Source organism: Stigmatopora argus, chromosome 22, assembly GCF_051989625.1.
Source record: "Stigmatopora argus isolate UIUO_Sarg chromosome 22, RoL_Sarg_1.0, whole genome shotgun sequence".
Classification (NCBI taxonomy): Eukaryota; Metazoa; Chordata; class Actinopteri; order Syngnathiformes; family Syngnathidae; genus Stigmatopora; species Stigmatopora argus.
The window spans coordinates 12490678-12510103 of record NC_135408.1 but is presented as its reverse complement, the minus strand read 5'-3'; the positions used below and the strand labels follow the sequence as shown (position 1 = coordinate 12510103).

General features: G+C 42.4%; 2 protein-coding genes across 4 annotated transcripts in view; both read left to right on the top strand.

The window, feature by feature from the left end:
- The window catches only part of skp1 (S-phase kinase-associated protein 1), a 119864-nt gene that overhangs the window by 66730 nt on the left and 33708 nt on the right, over positions 1-19426 (top strand). The gene's annotated exons all lie outside the window — the stretch shown is intronic.
- Positions 1-19426, top strand: part of fstl4 (follistatin-like 4) — a 65703-nt gene that overhangs the window by 32860 nt on the left and 13417 nt on the right. Inside the window, exons 1-3 of one of the 3 annotated variants that reach the window (XM_077592324.1) lie at positions 1012-1160; positions 8276-8469; positions 9592-9700. In XM_077592324.1, the coding sequence (XP_077448450.1) occupies positions 8290-8469; positions 9592-9700 (289 nt within the window). In that variant the 5' untranslated portion in view covers positions 1012-1160; positions 8276-8289. Of the gene's footprint in view, positions 1-1011; positions 1275-8275; positions 8470-9591; positions 9701-19426 lie in introns of those variants that run through there. The other 2 variants (XM_077592323.1, XM_077592322.1) reach the window with 2 other exon arrangements.

Sequence of the window (19426 nt, the reverse complement as noted above, 5' to 3'; positions counted from 1 at the left end):
TTGAGTCTGGATTGCCTGCGACCGTTATTGGAGATGAAACAATCCAATTGGTTTTTTTTACTTTTTTTTTTTCTCCCAGCCCAGAGGTTGAATTTGTCGTCAGGGAAACCGCAGCCAGCGCAAGTACGGACACAAAAGCCTTTTTGTTTCTTCCCTTTCAAGTGGCGCTCGCCCGTCGACATCCAATCCGAGGGATCGGCGGCCGGACGTTCCTTGAAATCTGACCACCAATTGAAAAGTCTCCTTAAAGGAGTCCGTCCCGGATGTCAGTTTAGCAATTTAACTTGGCACGCCATCTGAAACGGGATAGATGGCGTTTCGTGGTTAGCACCCTCGCTCCCGCTTTGATCAATTGCGTCGTGATATTCGGGCCTTAAACGCGATGGTCTCGCGGCGGCCATCTCGGTCAGAAACTCGATCTGCCAGACAACCGTGACATTATTTTTGCGCCGATAGCAATACCATGGCAAACCAACCTTAACTCTATTCCATTCTATTTTCTTCTTTGGTATTTTTTCACCCGATTGGCTGCCACCGACAGCGCTAGGATAAACGTTGATTCGCTCCCGCTTCAAATGGATGGCACGTCTGGCGTCCATCCGCTCATTGAAATTCGCGGCAGAAGAACGAGCGGACGCCGCACCGTCCAACGTCTGTCATCGTCTTGGGAAGGGCAGCGAGCGCTCCTTTTTTTTTTGCGTCGCCGGGTCGGGCCAGCCTTTGGAAAAGTCGATTTTGCAAAGCACGGGCGCCATTTTTCGGCCGCATTTGCGAAATGACACGGCGTCCGTCAAAGTCCGCTTTATCCCAGCTCGAGGTGACACACAAGTCCCCATCTGTTGGCGGCGTGCTTTTAAATCTCCTTTTCCAGGTCAGATTGAAATACTATTTTCTAATCCCCTCAAGGTGAGGACGCGTCAATAGACAAACGGGAGCTTTCTGCTGTCGTTGGCATGCCGGCTCACACGCGCGATCGTGGCCGCGGTTTTAATCGGTGCGTTAAGCCGGGAGGGATCCCCGGCAGGCCGGCCGGCCGCCCGCCCGCCCGGCGCCGGCGCACATTGCTGATCTACATTAGCCGCGCGGCGTTAGCCGGACCGCGGAGAACGATAGCGGCGGGAGAGGGAGGAAAGAAAAGAAGAGAAAAGGAGCGCTCGGCGGTGAGGACGCCGGAGAAAACAGTCGCGGCGGCCTAATATTTCCAAAACAAGCTAATTGACTTCCACGGTTTGCCACGACGGGGAAGCGCTCGAGTCTCGCTCGTTATGCTGGCGGTACGTGATTGCGTTTTAGTTTAAAGCTGTCCTCGTCAAATGTGCTCGGTTCAAACAACAACAAGCTTTAGCAATCCGACCTTATTTTGCTCTGGGCTTCTATTTTTCTTGTTTTATTTGAGGAGAAATGTCAGCGTAAACAATCCCAAGTCCCTCAAACCCAGTGGGATCCTTTCAAGCGCCCGTCTGCGTCTCGGCGTCCGCTTTAGGCGTCTGGCGTCTGCTTTGACTTTCAAATTTGCATGGAAACGTGGACGCCAGTCAATTTCGCTTGACTCGGGGCCACGACCCGAAAGCCGCGGCGTGGCCAATTTGACCGCTTTTCACGGAGATGGTCGCGAGCCGCTGGAAACGCTCGCCAGCAGCTTGGCGCTCCTTAATAAAGGCGCTTGGCGCCAGACGTTTCAAGCCGGAAGACGCTGAAAAGTTGCAACGCTTTTTCTCATTTAACCCAAGGCTGGAAAATCTCCAAACGTAGCATGCGAGCGCCGCGGCCCGTCAATAGTCAAAAGGAAAGGATCATTTGGACGTCTATTGTCATTGTGGGAAGGGTGACAAGTGCTCCTTGTTTATGCTAGCGTGCGTAGGTGGCCGCCATCCTGGTGAGGGCAGTTAGAACCTAGAATTCAGAAGGTACATATTTCTCAGCATCTTTATTTCTTTGTACTCCATGATATCGTTGTTTTAGTGCCGTGTGGAATTTTTACTTCGTATTGTTGCATTTGTTTTGGTGCCAGGTTTATACTCACTTTGTTAAAAACTTGTTCCACGTTAGTTTGCTGATGTTCATCTTGATTTGCAAAAGAAAACTAGAGTTGACAGCAAAAGATTTCTTGGCAGATTTGGATTCAGCCATTCCCCAAAATGACATACCAGTTACAAGTTTACAGATAAAACAATAATAATAACAAGAACGATAAACAATAACTGCATCCAAATCGGACGGCGGCCAATGAATTAAATGTAGACGTCGCTAAAACGTAAGTTGTCTCGCCATTTGTGGAGAAAGACTGACACAAAAAAATAGTGTATAAGTCTGAGCCCCCCAGCGCTAATTTGATGGCGGCACCGGCGAGCCAGCCAGCCGCTGATTAAAAAGCATCAGTGGCGGCTGATTAATCATCTCTGTCTTTTCTGATTGAACGGCGATCGGAGTGGTCGCTCCCCTGTTTTCTCCGCCCGTCTCCAATTTCCATCACTTGATTAGGGACGAGCGCCTCTCCGGTAAGCGTGCGATCAAACCGTCGCTTTGCTTGGACGCCGGCCGGTTGGCCGGCGCGCTTATTTCCCAGCCATTTATATTTCCCTGAGGCCATGAGAGAGAAGTTAAGTTGAATTGATTGTATTTTTTTGGGGTCTTCTGTTTTGTTTTTCTGTGCTGGTTGCAAAAAAAGGCTTACTTTTTGGTCTGAATTATTCAGGAGGTTCCTGAGCCAAAGTCTCCGCTAAGTTTGGTTGAGTAGCAAAGGACGGAAAATTGTAACTGTTTCTTTTACTCTTCAAAACAAGGCCCTCCATTAATCACGTTGCTCCCAGCTAATTGGCCACGGCGGCCATTTTTGTCGCAGTCAAAAGTCGCGGCGTAGAGTAGAGAGTCGGTCGGTCGCTCGGTCGCTCGGCTCTTCCCCAGAAAACAAGAAAGCTGTGGTGGAGAATGGCAAAACAACGCAGATCATAAAAAAGAACACTTATGTTCATCACTTATTCAGTGCGCGGCGCCGCGGTAACAACTGCAAACAACCTCGTGAAAATGGCCATGCATCATTTATGACGGAAAAACTTGCCCGGTATGCCAGGGAAATGTCAATTGCATCCATTCGTTTAATTTGCCGGCGTGGAGAAGCCCACGGTGACCTTTGACTGCCCTTGAAGGCCATAGACATCCAAATATTTGCACCACGGGACGATGGATAGAGAAACTATTCAAAAAATAGTGGTATCCAATGGCTTCATTTTGTCAACTTCAATTAGCTAGAAATGCTAACTTGTATTTGGCTGCACCGTGGACGCTATATAGTCAGCTTTGTAGAAGATGTTGACAACTACGAGACGGTGGGAAGGAAGGAAGGAAGGAACGTTGCCGGATCGATAAGCCGCTGAAAGAAAGCTTCAACGTGCCCCCCCCCCCTCTCGTACACATTCATGCGGTTGACCTTTGAAGAGATCCATAGCAGACGGCGGGCGAGATTAATAGCATCGGTTTAGAGGCCGCGCGTATTGCTTTATTTACATGATTTCAACATGGCGGATGCCCAGCCGGCTTTATGACTTTATCACCCTCGCGTTGGGCACAAAGAAAAATCCAATCTTTCTTTCCCCGGCCGACGGCGCCGTCCCAAAAATGAAGCGTGCCGGTTTGTCTCTATTGAATTGGTCTTGGCGGGTTAGAATCCGTTGGTCTTTGTTCCCTTTTTTTAATCAAGTGAAAAAGCTGACAGGCGGGGGAAAAGAATTCCACTTGGCAGGAGTGGTTGTCCCGCTGTTAACACACAATGGTGGCACATGTTATGTTATTAATGACTTTGATTGGCTTGTCATCTTTTATACTTGACGTCTTTTTAAAATGCCTTTGACCGCGTCCAATACGGCTCGTCTGCGTTTTTTTAGCACCCCGTCACGTCCGTGACGCCGCTAATGGATGCTGGCGAAGGTTGCGACGGATCCCCGTTGCCAAAAAGCAAACAAAAACAAAAGCTGCCGGCGGCCCAAATTTCCCAAACTTGAACGACGGCGCCGTTCTTTTTTTTTTTTTTCAATTTCCCTAACCTTGAACGATAAGCACTTTTCTTTTCAATTTCCTAAACTCAAACGATAGCAGCATTTTTTTTCCAAAGTCCTCCCAAGTGACATCTGTTTTGGCAAGAACACAAGTGGCAGTTTCCCAAAGCGACCACTAGTTGGACTCTATTTCCGAGCCTATTTTTACGGCGCTCCGCCCTCATCAATCTCCCCTACAGAAAGTGTAGCGTAATGTGTCACGTTGCCCTTGGCTCCCGTTATTAGCGACCTCCGGGGGGACGCCTCTATTTGCATCACCGCTGACTCTAATTCGAGGACCCGCGGGGAGGAAACGGGCGACCTCGGCAGCTGCCCGAGCAAAGTTAGCTAGCGACGCGTGTTATTGTTCTTCAGACTTTTTGTTTTTTTTTGTTCAGATAAGCCCCGGTGATTTCCTCTGAGAACGCGGGCGTCGCGCATGGACACCACTGACCCCTTTTTGTTGTTTTTAGCGGCACAGGTGGCGCCAGTCGTCTCTCCCGAGGCCTCCGGTCGCCTCCGGTCGTCGTCTGCTAAAATTGCCGTCTGCGTGAAATGAGAAATGCGTAGTTGTCGCTCTATTACGGGGATCGGTTTTCCGACCGGCTGCCTAATTGGCTTCCGTTGAAAACCACAGATGAGTTTGTCGCTAGTCGGCGTCCAATCCATTGGGGGGCTGGCGGCCAACGAGATGGGTCCTCCATGGGCGTCAATGAAATTAAAGTACTTCCTTTTTGATTCACGCCATGTACCGTATTGGCCCGAATATACTAAGGCGGTGCATTGAAATAAGACGGAAAAAGTGGGGGTCGTCTTACATTCGGGCTCTGGAAGTGATACCATTGACCACGCCAAATATCTTTTAACACCAAGAAACTGTATCCTTGTGAAATATTTCCAGCCGTATTAACCAAAACAAACGTGCTCTTGCGTCACTTTATAAATCCACACTTTGCGACAATGCTCTTTTAAAACCTTTTGCAGCGGAATGCCACGCTAATAAGAGCGTGCAATGACACACGCGCGCACCGCCGTTTTTCCTTGGCTAATCCTCGGCGTGGTCTGAACACACAAGATGCTCCGTGAGTCAACGCTGCTCGGAGAGCACTCCATTAACCGCCGCCGACTATTAGCAATAAGCAGCTGTAATCTCCACGCCACACACACGCGGATGGAGAGCATTCATTATTAAGACGTGCCAAACACACACACGTGAGGAAATAATGTGATAGCCCTTTTCATTTTTTTTGCTCAGTGCTAACTTCTGTCTAAATGACTGCTTTGGTACCACTTAGTGGCATCTGGATGCTAAGGAACTAAGTTCGGGAGAGGAGAGGAACTTCATTCTTGTCCCTTTTACATCACTCTTATCGTCGTATCGTCCCTTGGCTTCTCCCTCGCAGCAAATGAGATGTCCGTACCGGTTCGGGCCTGTCTAAGGGCGAGCCGGGCCTTATCCACATCTTTCTTTTGTTTGTTTGGTTTTAAAGGGCCGGCGTTCGACCGCGTCAGGCGTGAGAATTTACGTTTGGACATCCCGCGCGAGCTGGAATTTAGCGCGGCGACGCTGGGTCGGACGCGAAGCCGTTTGTCTTTGTGAGGGAATCGGTCGTCAACCCCCCACCCCCTAGCGCCTTCCTTGTGGGCTTGTTGCCATGGGAACCAGGCAAAGGGACACTTCCCGCTTGGTGCGTGTATCGCTACTCCCGCAATCTCTATAGGGACTATAAATAGAATTGATACCTCGGTCGGGGTGTGTTTGAGGACCGTTGGCAACGATAGCCTTCCATTTGGCGCCCATAAACTATTGACGTGACATCTCTTTCGGCGAGTTCATTTTTGGCGTCAATGGCAGCCAACGATCCGCGTCGTGTCCCTTCCGCAGAGTTGGTTTGTGGGCGGTCTGGTGTAAATGGGCCCCATTGTGATAGCCGCAGAAATGGGATCCAGTTGGTTAAATACACCCACTTTAGAGGTCACTTTTTCATCATTTTTAAGAGCCCTCCGCACCCCATGACTTGTTAATGAGCCACTCTTACCGCTATGATGTAATCTTCCGCCTCGGCGTTAGGGCCGTGCCCATTCATCTCGGGCGGAGTTGGCCCGCATCAAACGGATTTTATCTCGCCAATGTCGGAATTCAAAATGAAAACGGCGGAATGAAAGGGAATGGGGAAGAAGAACGTTTTTTCCTTTGGCTCCAACTCGTTGGCCGCCGTAGGGATTCCTTGCAACGCGGGGATGGGTTTTGGCTCGGGTGGCGACAGACGTCCGATCCCGCGGCTCCCTTGACGAAGGCGTCCTCCCAGTCGGAATGGCTCGTCCGCCGCCGTCAATGACGCCGGCGAGACAGATCGATGCGTTTATTCGAGGCGCTAATTGAAGATGGGAGGCAAGGGCCGCGTTCATCAATCACCGTGTCACGTTGGAAATTCCCGAGGCCGCGCCACTCGGCGCTTGACCTACTTTGAGCGCCACCGCGCCACCGCGCCGCCGCGCCACCGTGATTGTTTTTTTCCAAAGCCCACGCACGTACCTGTAGAAAAAGTACAAGCAAATGGTGGTAAACTTTGGTCCCCTTTGCTGTCTTTTTCCTCAAACCGGAGATATTGTCTATTTCTTTTCAATCCAAAATGAGCACCAGCCCATAGAGATTTGGCTCTGCAGGTCCCGACATGAATAGAAAGCGAAAGAAAGGAACAGGAAGTGAGCCACCAGAGAACATCCAAATCTTTGTTCCATTTTTTTTCTCCAAGCGGTCATCCGTTAATTTAGTCTTTTAACGACGTCCAAAAAAGTGTAACTGAGGTCAAAGCTGATTTAGCGCTCACTTAAACGACTTTTGACTGGCGTCAGCAAGATAGTTTCTTGCACTCTTACTTTTGAGCACGACCACGTCGGCGCATTAATAAAGGAAAAGAAAAAAAATCATTTTCTGAGTAAGTTGAGATGAAAAAAAAAATCATTTTCTGAGTAAGTTGAGATGAAAAAAATCACTTCTCTTTATTTGGGAAGGAGAATCCGGCAGCGAGTACGTCGGCGCCAACTCATTTAGCTGGCTTATTTCGTTGCTTGACAAAAATAATAACTTTTGTCTTTGTTTATGTTTCGTGGCGCTTCATTACCAACACCAAGATGCTTGATAATCCTCTGTTTGTGACGTTAATGACCCAGATTTCCTTCCCCGTTGATTAACGGCTGCCGCTCCGTTTGCTATTCTGTAAATTCCCCCATTTTTCCATAAAGTCAGTCATTGCCGTGGACGGGGTGAGACGTCCAATCCAGTTGCACTAGAGAAATCTAGTTATTATGCTGTTTTATATGTATGATGCTATTAATGCTGACTTCAAACTTCTATCTCAACAACTAATACAACTGAGCAAAAAATGTATATTCCGATTCCACTGGATAGCTTTCATTGGCAGCACATTTGTGCCACTCTATTTAAAAAGGTGTCATCATTGTTGTCTCATTTTTCGCCTTATATCTTAGGCGATTTTTCCTCGCGTATATTGCATGACTAGTTAACGGTAGCCTGCGAGTTAAACGCTGCAAGTTTTTGATTGAACGCCTTTACGAGCCGAATAACTGAGGCCCAATGAAAAAGACAAAACGGTCCGGCCCCGAAGGCGACGAGTCGACAGGCGCTTGTACGTACGTGTACACGTGTTATTTGTTGTTTTTGCGCTTTGTTAATTTGCCCCTTCATTAGCTCTCTTTTCTGCTTAATGGGCCTGTTATTTGGGTTCTCTCTTTTTTTCTCTCTCTTTGTACCTGCTGGCAGCAAAAAAGAGGGGCGCCACGCCACGCCTCCCTAATGGCGACCTCGTTTCAGCGGTGGCGCGGCGCCCCGCCCGAGGCTAACCAAAAGCATATTTCATAGCAGGCGGGGAGTGACAAATAAAAATGTGTCTGGGCGAGGTCAGATCAAGAAGCCTCTGCACGACTAACGGCCTCGGGTTCTTCTCGTTAGTCACACTGGATGCTCGCTAATTATTTACCAGATAACCAAACTCCATTTCATTTCCTGCCCTTGTTTCACGTCAGCGTAAAAACACGCGCACACGCAAAAAAATGAGTTCATTTTCAGTAAAACCAACATTTTGCAAAGTCAAAATAAGCCTTCAGCACGTGTTTGTGAAATTATAGTTTAAATAAAAGCTCTTAAATTAAATTTCCGCCAAGTTGACGCGGCGACTTTGGACACCCGCGACGCGTCCTAAATGTTCTTGCTGTTATCGCAGGTACCGCCTGCACCATGTCGGAGTACAACCGTCTGAAAAGCTCGCTGCTGGACATGAAGAGCGACCCGGGGAACCCCGGCGCCGAACCCGAGCGCCAGAGGGACATGGAGGCCAGACAAGTGCTGGCCGACGCCATGTTCCAGTACCTGGACGTGGACCGGGACGGAGGGTTGATCGGCGAGGAACTGGACAAGGTGGGCCACCTCGGCTTTTTTTTGCGTTAGAGGTCCCATCCGTTTGACCTTTAAGGACGGCATCGGCGGCGACGGCGAATAAACCGTTTATTTGTCCGCCTCCTAATTCAAATGGATCGGCCTCCCCGGCAAGCCAAAAATGGAGAGGGAGGAACGGCGCGTTAAAAAAGAAAACAAAAAGACAAAGCGCCTTGGCGTCGGAATGGGAAAAATGCCGGCCAGATCTAAATAACGGATCCCAAGTAATTAATCATCTGTCACCTCGCCGCCATTGTCGCCAACACCGCGCTGGCTCGCTCAAAATTAAAAACTCCGGCGTGATTTATGGCCGGGGCGGAGCAAATAGAAATGGAGATTGTGACGAGAGATGGCCACCGTCGGCGAATGCCCACCCGCGTCTGCGCCCGTGCCTTGCTGAATTACAGGGGCCGCTCGGGTCGCGCGGGTGCTCTTGGCGCTGGCAAACACAAAAGAAAAACGCCACACTTTGATCGGGCGCGGCGGCGTGGATTGCAATTTATTGCCGGCGGTTCGATCAAACGCTACCGGAGGAACGCACGTCTCCGTCCGGCCTGCCAGAGCTCTGAAACGGAGAAATGAAATGTGTCACGTCCCTTTAATCCGCCTCCCCGCGTGCACGGCGGCGCCGCCGTAGACAATCAATCGGCGGAGATAAAGCGGGATCGACGTCGGACCGACGGCGGCCGCGGGACGTCGATGGACGAGGCCGGCTAATCCTGCCGACTATTTCCTTCACGCTGCTTTGTTTACATCGTTGGTTGCTCTTCATTTTCGGATTAGCGCTAGTTTGTGTTTACCTAAATGACGTGGTTTGGGGGGGGGGGGGGGGGGGTCATCTCCGCCAAGTATAACCATCCAAAGTTCTGAAAAGGTGAGCTGGTGTACCAATATAAATTTAAAAGCGCTTTACATAAAAACGACAGCAATGGGTAGATTTTCTTCCATATCCGACTCCATTTTGTGTCGCTAACCTTTTTTAGCAGGCAGAGGCGAGTGTTAATTGAATATTAGTGGCTGTGATTGAAACCTTCCAAATACGGCCTGCCTTTTTTCCCTCCGTCCAGCTCGTCTAGGCAACTGAACTGGCTTTTGCTTTGTCAGATCTCCGTCAAAGAAGACCTGCTGCGATGCGGCACGCGAGACCTGCTGCGCTACGACGACTACAACAACGACGGACACCTCAGCCTGCACGAGTTCTACACCGCCTTCCGTAAGTCCACTTTTCTTCAAGCCTCCTTTTAATCTGAGAGCGCGTCGCCAGCGCGAAGTCCAACGTCGATAGAAGTTCAAACGTCGCCATCAAACGTGTCTGGCCCACTCGTTGGTTGAACCGTTTGGCCCAGGTTTTTGTGAAGTTTCGTATTCGGATTAGAGCTGAGCCATAAGTTAGGGCACGCACGGCTGAATAAGGAAACACCAGCGCCCGCCCATCCATTTCTTTTATGGCCGCAATACACTTATTGTGCCGCGCCTCGTACCGGATTTATTCACTCAAATATGGAGTGCGTCTCAACGGACCGGTCGGGAGGCAACGTGGATCCGGGCCTGCTCGACGTCTGGACGAGGACCTCGGATCCCGCCCCCGAGACGGCTCCCGTCAAATCTTGCGCTCATGAAGCGTTAGGCTGGCCTTTTCCCCCCCTCTCCGCCCCCTTTTGGTGTCTCATTAGCCGCAGACGTGTAAAATGGCCCCCGTGGCCTTTCTTCTTCTTCTTCTTCTGCGCTAGCTCTTCTTATCGCCAATCGTTTGGCCTCCTGGCAAAAGAGGCAGCGCGCTAACCGTCCACTAGGAACGATCAATGGGAGCCCCTGACTTCAATATGGAAGAAAATATCTGATGGCATTTTACTCGGCCAATTTAGGAAAAAAAGCCTTACTATACTATGTCGTTTTTTGAAGAAAAAAGCCTTACTATACTACGTCGTTTTTTTAAGAAAAAAAGCCTTACTATACTATGTCGTTTTTTCACGAAAAAAGCCTTACTATACTATGTCGTTTTTTCACGAAAAATAGCCTTACTATACTATGCCGTTTTTTAAGAAAAAAAGCCTTACTATACTATGTCGTTTTTTTTATTTAAAAAGCCTTACTATAGTATGTCGTTTTTTTAAAGAAAAAAGCCTAAGACCCTTAGGCTCAAACTCCCTCATTTTTTGTATGGAGTTCATTTTTGGCCACTGGCCCAGGATTTGATTTTCATTTTCCGCAGCAGTCATTCATGGGTTAAAACCCCCTCTTTGCCGCACCCCATAGGTGAATAAATCATCATTTGGGTGTCACAACTACTTAGGCCTTGTTACGTCAAGTTTCAGCCACACTTTGGCTCCGGTGCGAGTACGCCGGGATCCTTTTTATGTTTTTGGATTGGCGTCAGAGCGAGGAATGCCACGTTTCCCCAGCGCCGCTCTCGGGGGAACTTTGCTTCCCTTCGAGGAAAACATCTGCTCGTCGCGGATTGTCAGCGACTCGGCCAGATGGCGCCGTTACAGTCACGCGCCTCCTCCGGCTCCGGCGCCGGCTTCCATCCCGGGGAGGCGCTCTCGTACGGAGTCCAGCGAAGAAATCTGTCTGCTTGCTCCAACGTCATCCATATTCACCAGGACCGGAGAAGTGGATTTGGGCAGAGGGAGATGAGAACACACGCGCCTCGTTATCTTTGGCGGGATGACTTGGGAATGGCCATTGGCGTCGGGGCTATTTGTTTCCTTTGCCTCCTTATCGCCACGTGACTTTTGCTCCACCCTTCCTTGGCCTTCCCCACTTTGAATCCGTCCGTTCCTTCCCACCTCAAGATAAGCAGACGTGGCCCCGGCTGGCCACGCAAAGGCCTTATCGGAGGGTGAAGACGCACAGATTTGATACCTGCTTTGTCTGCGAACCTCCCAAGAAAGGCCTACAACTCATTTAAAAAAAATGCTGGCGGCATGCAGTCAATTCCTGCTCCGCTCTGCTAACCGACCCTTGACTCGGTCCAAAGTCCCTTTTGACATATGACTCTTGGTCAGGCCTCCCTCCACAAGTACGTGAAAGAAGACCGCTTTTGTGTAAAGACAAACAACGTCACCTTCCAGAGACCCCGCCTTTTAAGTCCTCGGCCGCCGTGGACGAAGACGGACGTCCCATCCGTTTCCGTGAGCATTCAAAGGGATCAACTCGTTGGAGTTAGCTTTTTTGGAGGAGATGACAAGAGCCACGCCGTCTCTGGCCGTCGATAGATTGCAGGATAAAAGAAAATAAAGAGCAGGTCGTCATCGTCCAGCTAACGGCGGCGGCCGTCCTGAACCCATTCTGACACGAGCGGGGAACAAATGGCGTATCCGCGGGCGGATGCCGCGCATGGCCGAGCAAGGATGTCATGACATTATCTTGGAAATGATGGCAGCCGTTCACTTGGCCACCTTTTTTTTCTTTTTTTTCCTTCCCCCGCAAGCCAGCGAGCCGGTAATTGAGCATCCGGGGACGCCGGCCGGGAGCCGGGCTAATCAATCGGCGCCGCTCGCCAAAGACGGAGATGGCCAGGAAGATTTCTGCCGGCGAACGCTTTTTTCCCTTTTTTTTCCCCCCCAAGCCCGCCTCAGCCCGACAGAGACCCATCCCGTTTTTTCTTGTTATAGATAAATATTGGTTTCCTCTTTTTAAACGACCTTGAAACGTCGGGGAAGGAAAGGATGATGCCGTCGCGCATCATCCGTCGGGGGAGCAAATCCACAACGGCTCGTCCCGGAAACACCACCAACTCGGAAACGACCACACTAATCTAAGTGGAAACCTCATCGGACGTGATAAAAAGTGCGGCACCATGGTCCAAATCCTTTCCCGGGACCCGTTGGAAGAACGAATCTCCCTGCGTTTGCAAATGTGGGGATCTGAAGCCACTTTCCCAGCCAACATCTTTAGGCTCAAGATGAGAAACCTAAGCTAGTAGTACTACATGTCAAGATCGACTACCATTATCTGTTAATACGACGCCTGTGTCAGAAGCTACTTTTTATGGAAAAAGACAGACCATGTGAGGCTTTTATTTGTTTAAAAAATATTTATAGTGAGGGTTTTATTTGACCATGTCGAGTAAGGATTTCTTTTCTCATAAAAAAGACCACGTATAGTAAGGCGTTTTTTAATTTAAAAAAAAGACCATGTATAGTAAGGCGTTTTTTTGCTTAAAAAAAGACCATGCATATAGTAAGGCTTTTTTCTTGAAAAAACAACGTAGTATAGTAAGGCTTTTTTCTTTAAAAAACGACATAGTACAGTAAGGCTTTTTTCTTTAAAAAACAACATAGTATAGTAAGGCTTTTTAATTGAAAAAACGACATAGTATAGTAAGGCTTTTTTATTGAAAAAATGACATAGTACAGTAAGGCTTTTTTCTTTAAAAAAGGACATAGTATAGTAAGCCTTTTTTTATTGAAAAAACGACATAGTATAGTAAGGCTTTTTTCTTTTAAAAAACAACAGTATAGTAAGGCTTTTTTATTGAAAAAAACGACATAGTATAGTATGGCTTTTTTATTGAAAAAAACGACATAGTATAGTAAGGCTTTTTTCTTCAAAAAACGACATAGTATAGTAAGGCTATTTTTCGTGAAAAAACGACATAGTATAGTAAGGCTTTTTTCGTGAAAAAACGACATAGTATAGTAACGCTTTTTTTCTTAAAAAACGACATAGTATAGTTAAGGCTTTTTTCTTAAAAAACGGCATAGTATAGTAAGGCTTTTTTTCTTAAAAAACGACATAGTATAGTAAGGCTTTTTTCGTGAAAAAACGACATAGTATAGTAAGGCTTTTTTCTTAAAAAACGATATAGTATAGTAAGGCTTTTTTCGTGAAAAAACGACATAGTATAGTAAGGCTTTTTTTCTTAAAAAACGGCATAGTATAGTAAGGCTATTTTTCGTGAAAAAACGACATAGTATAGTAAGGCTTTTTTCGTGAAAAAACGACATAGTATAGTATGGCTTTTTTTCTTAAAAAACGACATAGTATAGTAAGGCTTTTTTCGTGAAAAAACGACATAGTATAGTAAGGCTTTTTTTCTTAAAAAACGACATAGTATAGTAAGGCTTTTTTCGTGAAAAAACGACATAGTATAGTAAGGCTTTTTTTCTTAAAAAACGACATAGTATAGTAAGGCTTTTTTCGTGAAAAAACGACATAGTATAGTAAGGCTTTTTTCGTGAAAAAACGACATAGTATAGTAAGGCTTTTTTTCGTGAAAAAACGACATAGTATAGTAAGGCTTTTTTCGTGAAAAAACGACATAGTATAGTAAGGCTTTTTTTCTTAAAAAACGACATAGTATAGTAAGGCTTTTTTCGTGAAAAAACGACATAGTATAGTAAGGCTTTTTTTCTTAAAAAACGACATAGTATAGTAAGGCTTTTTTCGTGAAAAAACGACATAGTATAGTAGGGCTTTTTTTCTTAAAAAACGACATAGTATAGTAAGGCTTTTTTCGTGAAAAAACGACATAGTATAGTAAGGCTTTTTTCGTGAAAAAACGACATAGTATAGTAAGGCTTTTTTTCTTAAAAAACGGCATAGTATAGTAAGGCTATTTTTCGTGAAAAAAACGACATAGTATAGTAAGGCTTTTTTCGTGAAAAAACGACATAGTATAGTAAGGCTTTTTTTCTTAAAAAACGACATAGTATAGTAAGGCTTTTTTCGTGAAAAAACGACATAGTATAGTAGGGCTTTTTTTCTTAAAAAACGACATAGTATAGTAAGGCTTTTTTCGTGAAAAAACGACATAGTATAGTAAGGCTTTTTTCGTGAAAAAACGACATAGTATAGTAAGGCTTTTTTTCTTAAAAAACGACATAGTATAGTAAGGCTTTTTTCGTGAAAAAACGACATAGTATAGTAAGGCTTTTTTTCTTAAAAAACGGCATAGTATAGTAAGGCTTTTTTCGTGAAAAAATGACATAGTATAGTAAGGCTTTTTTTCTTAAAAAACGACATAGTATAGTAAGGCTTTTTTCGTGAAAAAACGACATAGTATAGTAAGGCTTTTTTTCTTAAAAAACGACATAGTATAGTAAGGCTTTTTTCGTGAAAAAACGACATAGTATAGTAAGGCTTTTTTTCTTAAAAAACGACATAGTATAGTAAGGCTTTTTTCGTGAAAAAACGACATAGTATAGTAAGGCTTTTTTCGTGAAAAAACGACATAGTATAGTAAGGCTTTTTTTCTTAAAAAACGGCATAGTATAGTAAGGCTATTTTTCGTGAAAAAAACGACATAGTATAGTAAGGCTTTTTTCGTGAAAAAACGACATAGTATAGTAAGGCTTTTTTTCTTAAAAAACGACATAGTATAGTAAGGCTTTTTTCGTGAAAAAACGACATAGTATAGTAGGGCTTTTTTTCTTAAAAAACGACATAGTATAGTAAGGCTTTTTTCGTGAAAAAACGACATAGTATAGTAAGGCTTTTTTCGTGAAAAAACGACATAGTATAGTAAGGCTTTTTTTCTTAAAAAACGACATAGTATAGTAAGGCTTTTTTCGTGAAAAAACGACATAGTATAGTAAGGCTTTTTTTCTTAAAAAACGGCATAGTATAGTAAGGCTTTTTTCGTGAAAAAATGACATAGTATAGTAAGGCTTTTTTTCTTAAAAAACGACATAGTATAGTAAGGCTTTTTTCGTGAAAAAACGACATAGTATAGTAAGGCTTTTTTTCTTAAAAAACGACATAGTATAGTAAGGCTTTTTTCGTGAAAAAACGACATAGTATAGTAAGGCTTTTTTTCTTAAAAAACGACATAGTATAGTAAGGCTTTTTTCGTGAAAAAACGACATAGTATAGTAGGGCTTTTTTTCTTAAAAAACGACATAGTATAGTAAGGCTTTTTTCGTGAAAAAACGACATAGTATAGTAAGGCTTTTTTCGTGAAAAAACGACATAGTATAGTAAGGCTTTTTTTCTTAAAAAACGGCATAGTATAGTAAGGCTATTTTTCGTGAAAAAAACGACATAGTATAGTAAGGCTTTTTTCGTGAAAAAACGACATAGTATAGTAAGGCTTTTTTTCTTAAAAAACGACATAGTATAGTAAGGCTTTTTTCGTGAAAAAACGACATAGTATAGTAGGGCTTTTTTTCTTAAAAAACGACATAGTATAGTAAGGCTTTTTTCGTGAAAAAACGACATAGTATAGTAAGGCTTTTTTCGTGAAAAAACGACATAGTATAGTAAGGCTTTTTTTCTTAAAAAACGACATAGTATAGTAAGGCTTTTTTCGTGAAAAAACGACATAGTATAGTAAGGCTTTTTTTCTTAAAAAACGGCATAGTATAGTAAGGCTTTTTTCGTGAAAAAATGACATAGTATAGTAAGGCTTTTTTTCTTAAAAAACGACATAGTATAGTAAGGCTTTTTTCGTGAAAAAACGACATAGTATAGTAAGGCTTTTTTTCTTAAAAAACGACATAGTATAGTAAGGCTTTTTTCGTGAAAAAACGACATAGTATAGTAAGGCTTTTTTTCTTAAAAAACGACATAGTATAGTAAGGCTTTTTTCGTGAAAAAACGACATAGTATAGTAAGGCTTTTTTTCTTAAAAAACGACATAGTATAGTAAGGCTTTTTTCGTGAAAAAACGACATAGTATAGTAAGGCTTTTTTTCTTAAAAAACGGCATAGTATAGTAAGGCTATTTTTCGTGAAAAAACGACATAGTATAGTAAGGCTTTTTTCGTGAAAAAACGACATAGTATAGTAAGGCTTTTTTTCTTAAAAAACGACATAGTATAGTAAGGCTTTTTTCGTGAAAAAACGACATAGTATAGTAAGGCTTTTTTCGTGAAAAAACGACATAGTATAGTAGGGCTTTTTTTCTTAAAAAACGACATAGTATAGTAAGGCTTTTTTCGTGAAAAAACGACATAGTATAGTAAGGCTTTTTTCGTGAAAAAACGACATAGTATAGTAAGGCTTTTTTTCTTAAAAAACGACATAGTATAGTAAGGCTTTTTTCGTGAAAAAACGACATAGTATAGTAGGGCTTTTTTTCTTAAAAAACGACATAGTATAGTAAGGCTTTTTTCGTGAAAAAACGACATAGTATAGTAAGGCTTTTTTCGTGAAAAAACGACATAGTATAGTAAGGCTTTTTTTCTTAAAAAACGGCATAGTATAGTAAGGCTATTTTTCGTGAAAAAAACGACATAGTATAGTAAGGCTTTTTTCGTGAAAAAACGACATAGTATAGTAAGGCTTTTTTTCTTAAAAAACGACATAGTATAGTAAGGCTTTTTTCGTGAAAAAACGACATAGTATAGTAGGGCTTTTTTTCTTAAAAAACGACATAGTATAGTAAGGCTTTTTTCGTGAAAAAACGACATAGTATAGTAAGGCTTTTTTCGTGAAAAAACGACATAGTATAGTAAGGCTTTTTTTCTTAAAAAACGACATAGTATAGTAAGGCTTTTTTCGTGAAAAAACGACATAGTATAGTAAGGCTTTTTTTCTTAAAAAACGGCATAGTATAGTAAGGCTTTTTTCGTGAAAAAATGACATAGTATAGTAAGGCTTTTTTTCTTAAAAAACGACATAGTATAGTAAGGCTTTTTTCGTGAAAAAACGACATAGTATAGTAAGGCTTTTTTTCTTAAAAAACGACATAGTATAGTAAGGCTTTTTTCGTGAAAAAACGACATAGTATAGTAAGGCTTTTTTTCTTAAAAAACGACATAGTATAGTAAGGCTTTTTTCGTGAAAAAACGACATAGTATAGTAAGGCTTTTTTCGTGAAAAAACGACATAGTATAGTAAGGCTTTTTTTCTTAAAAAACGGCATAGTATAGTAAGGCTATTTTTCGTGAAAAAAACGACATAGTATAGTAAGGCTTTTTTCGTGAAAAAACGACATAGTATAGTAAGGCTTTTTTTCTTAAAAAACGACATAGTATAGTAAGGCTTTTTTCGTGAAAAAACGACATAGTATAGTAGGGCTTTTTTTCTTAAAAAACGACATAGTATAGTAAGGCTTTTTTCGTGAAAAAACGACATAGTATAGTAAGGCTTTTTTCGTGAAAAAACGACATAGTATAGTAAGGCTTTTTTTCTTAAAAAACGACATAGTATAGTAAGGCTTTTTTCGTGAAAAAACGACATAGTATAGTAAGGCTTTTTTTCTTAAAAAACGGCATAGTATAGTAAGGCTTTTTTCGTGAAAAAATGACATAGTATAGTAAGGCTTTTTTTCTTAAAAAACGACATAGTATAGTAAGGCTTTTTTCGTGAAAAAACGACATAGTATAGTAAGGCTTTTTTTCTTAAAAAACGACATAGTATAGTAAGGCTTTTTTCGTGAAAAAACGACATAGTATAGTAAGGCTTTTTTTCTTAAAAAACGACATAGTATAGTAAGGCTTTTTTCGTGAAAAAACGACATAGTATAGTAGGGCTTTTTTTCTTAAAAAACGACATAGTATAGTAAGGCTTTTTTCGTGAAAAAACGACATAGTATAGTAAGGCTTTTTTCGTGAAAAAACGACATAGTATAGTAAGGCTTTTTTTCTTAAAAAACGGCATAGTATAGTAAGGCTATTTTTCGTGAAAAAAACGACATAGTATAGTAAGGCTTTTTTCGTGAAAAAACGACATAGTATAGTAAGGCTTTTTTTCTTAAAAAACGACATAGTATAGTAAGGCTTTTTTCGTGAAAAAACGACATAGTATAGTAGGGCTTTTTTTCTTAAAAAACGACATAGTATAGTAAGGCTTTTTTCGTGAAAAAACGACATAGTATAGTAAGGCTTTTTTCGTGAAAAAACGACATAGTATAGTAAGGCTTTTTTTCTTAAAAAACGACATAGTATAGTAAGGCTTTTTTCGTGAAAAAACGACATAGTATAGTAAGGCTTTTTTTCTTAAAAAACGGCATAGTATAGTAAGGCTTTTTTCGTGAAAAAATGACATAGTATAGTAAGGCTTTTTTTCTTAAAAAACGACATAGTATAGTAAGGCTTTTTTCGTGAAAAAACGACATAGTATAGTAAGGCTTTTTTTCGTGAAAAAACGACATAGTATAGTAAGGCTTTTTTCGTGAAAAAACGACATAGTATAGTAAGGCTTTTTTTCTTAAAAAACGACATAGTATAGTAAGGCTTTTTTCGTGAAAAAACGACATAGTATAGTAAGGCTTTTTTTCTTAAAAAACGACATAGTATAGTAAGGCTTTTTTCGTGAAAAAACGACATAGTATAGTAAGGCTTTTTTTCTTAAAAAACGGCATAGTATAGTAAGGCTATTTTTCGTGAAAAAACGACATAGTATAGTAAGGCTTTTTTCGTGAAAAAACGACATAGTATAGTAAGGCTTTTTTTCTTAAAAAACGACATAGTATAGTAAGGCTTTTTTCGTGAAAAAACGACATAGTATAGTAAGGCTTTTTTTCTTAAAAAACGGCATAGTATAGTAAGGCTATTTTTCGTGAAAAAACGACATAGTATAGTAAGGCTTTTTTCGTGAAAAAACGACATAGTATAGTAAGGCTTTTTTTCTTAAAAAACGACATAGTATAGTAAGGCTTTTTTCGTGAAAAAACGACATAGTATAGTAAGGCTTTTTTTCTTAAAAAACGGCATAGTATAGTAAGGCTATTTTTTGTGAAAAAACGACATAGTATAGTAAGGCTTTTTTCGTGAAAAAATGACATAGTATAGTAAGGCTTTTTTTCTTAAAAAACGACATAGTATAGTAAGGCTTTTTTCGTGAAAAAACGACATAGTATAGTAAGGCTTTTTTTCTTAAAAAACGACATAGTATAGTAAGGCTTTTTTCGTGAAAAAACGACATAGTATAGTAAGGCTTTTTTTCTTAAAAAACGACATAGTATAGTAAGGCTTTTTTCGTGAAAAAACGACATAGTATAGTAAGGCTTTTTTTCTTAAAAAACGACATAGTATAGTAAGGCTTTTTT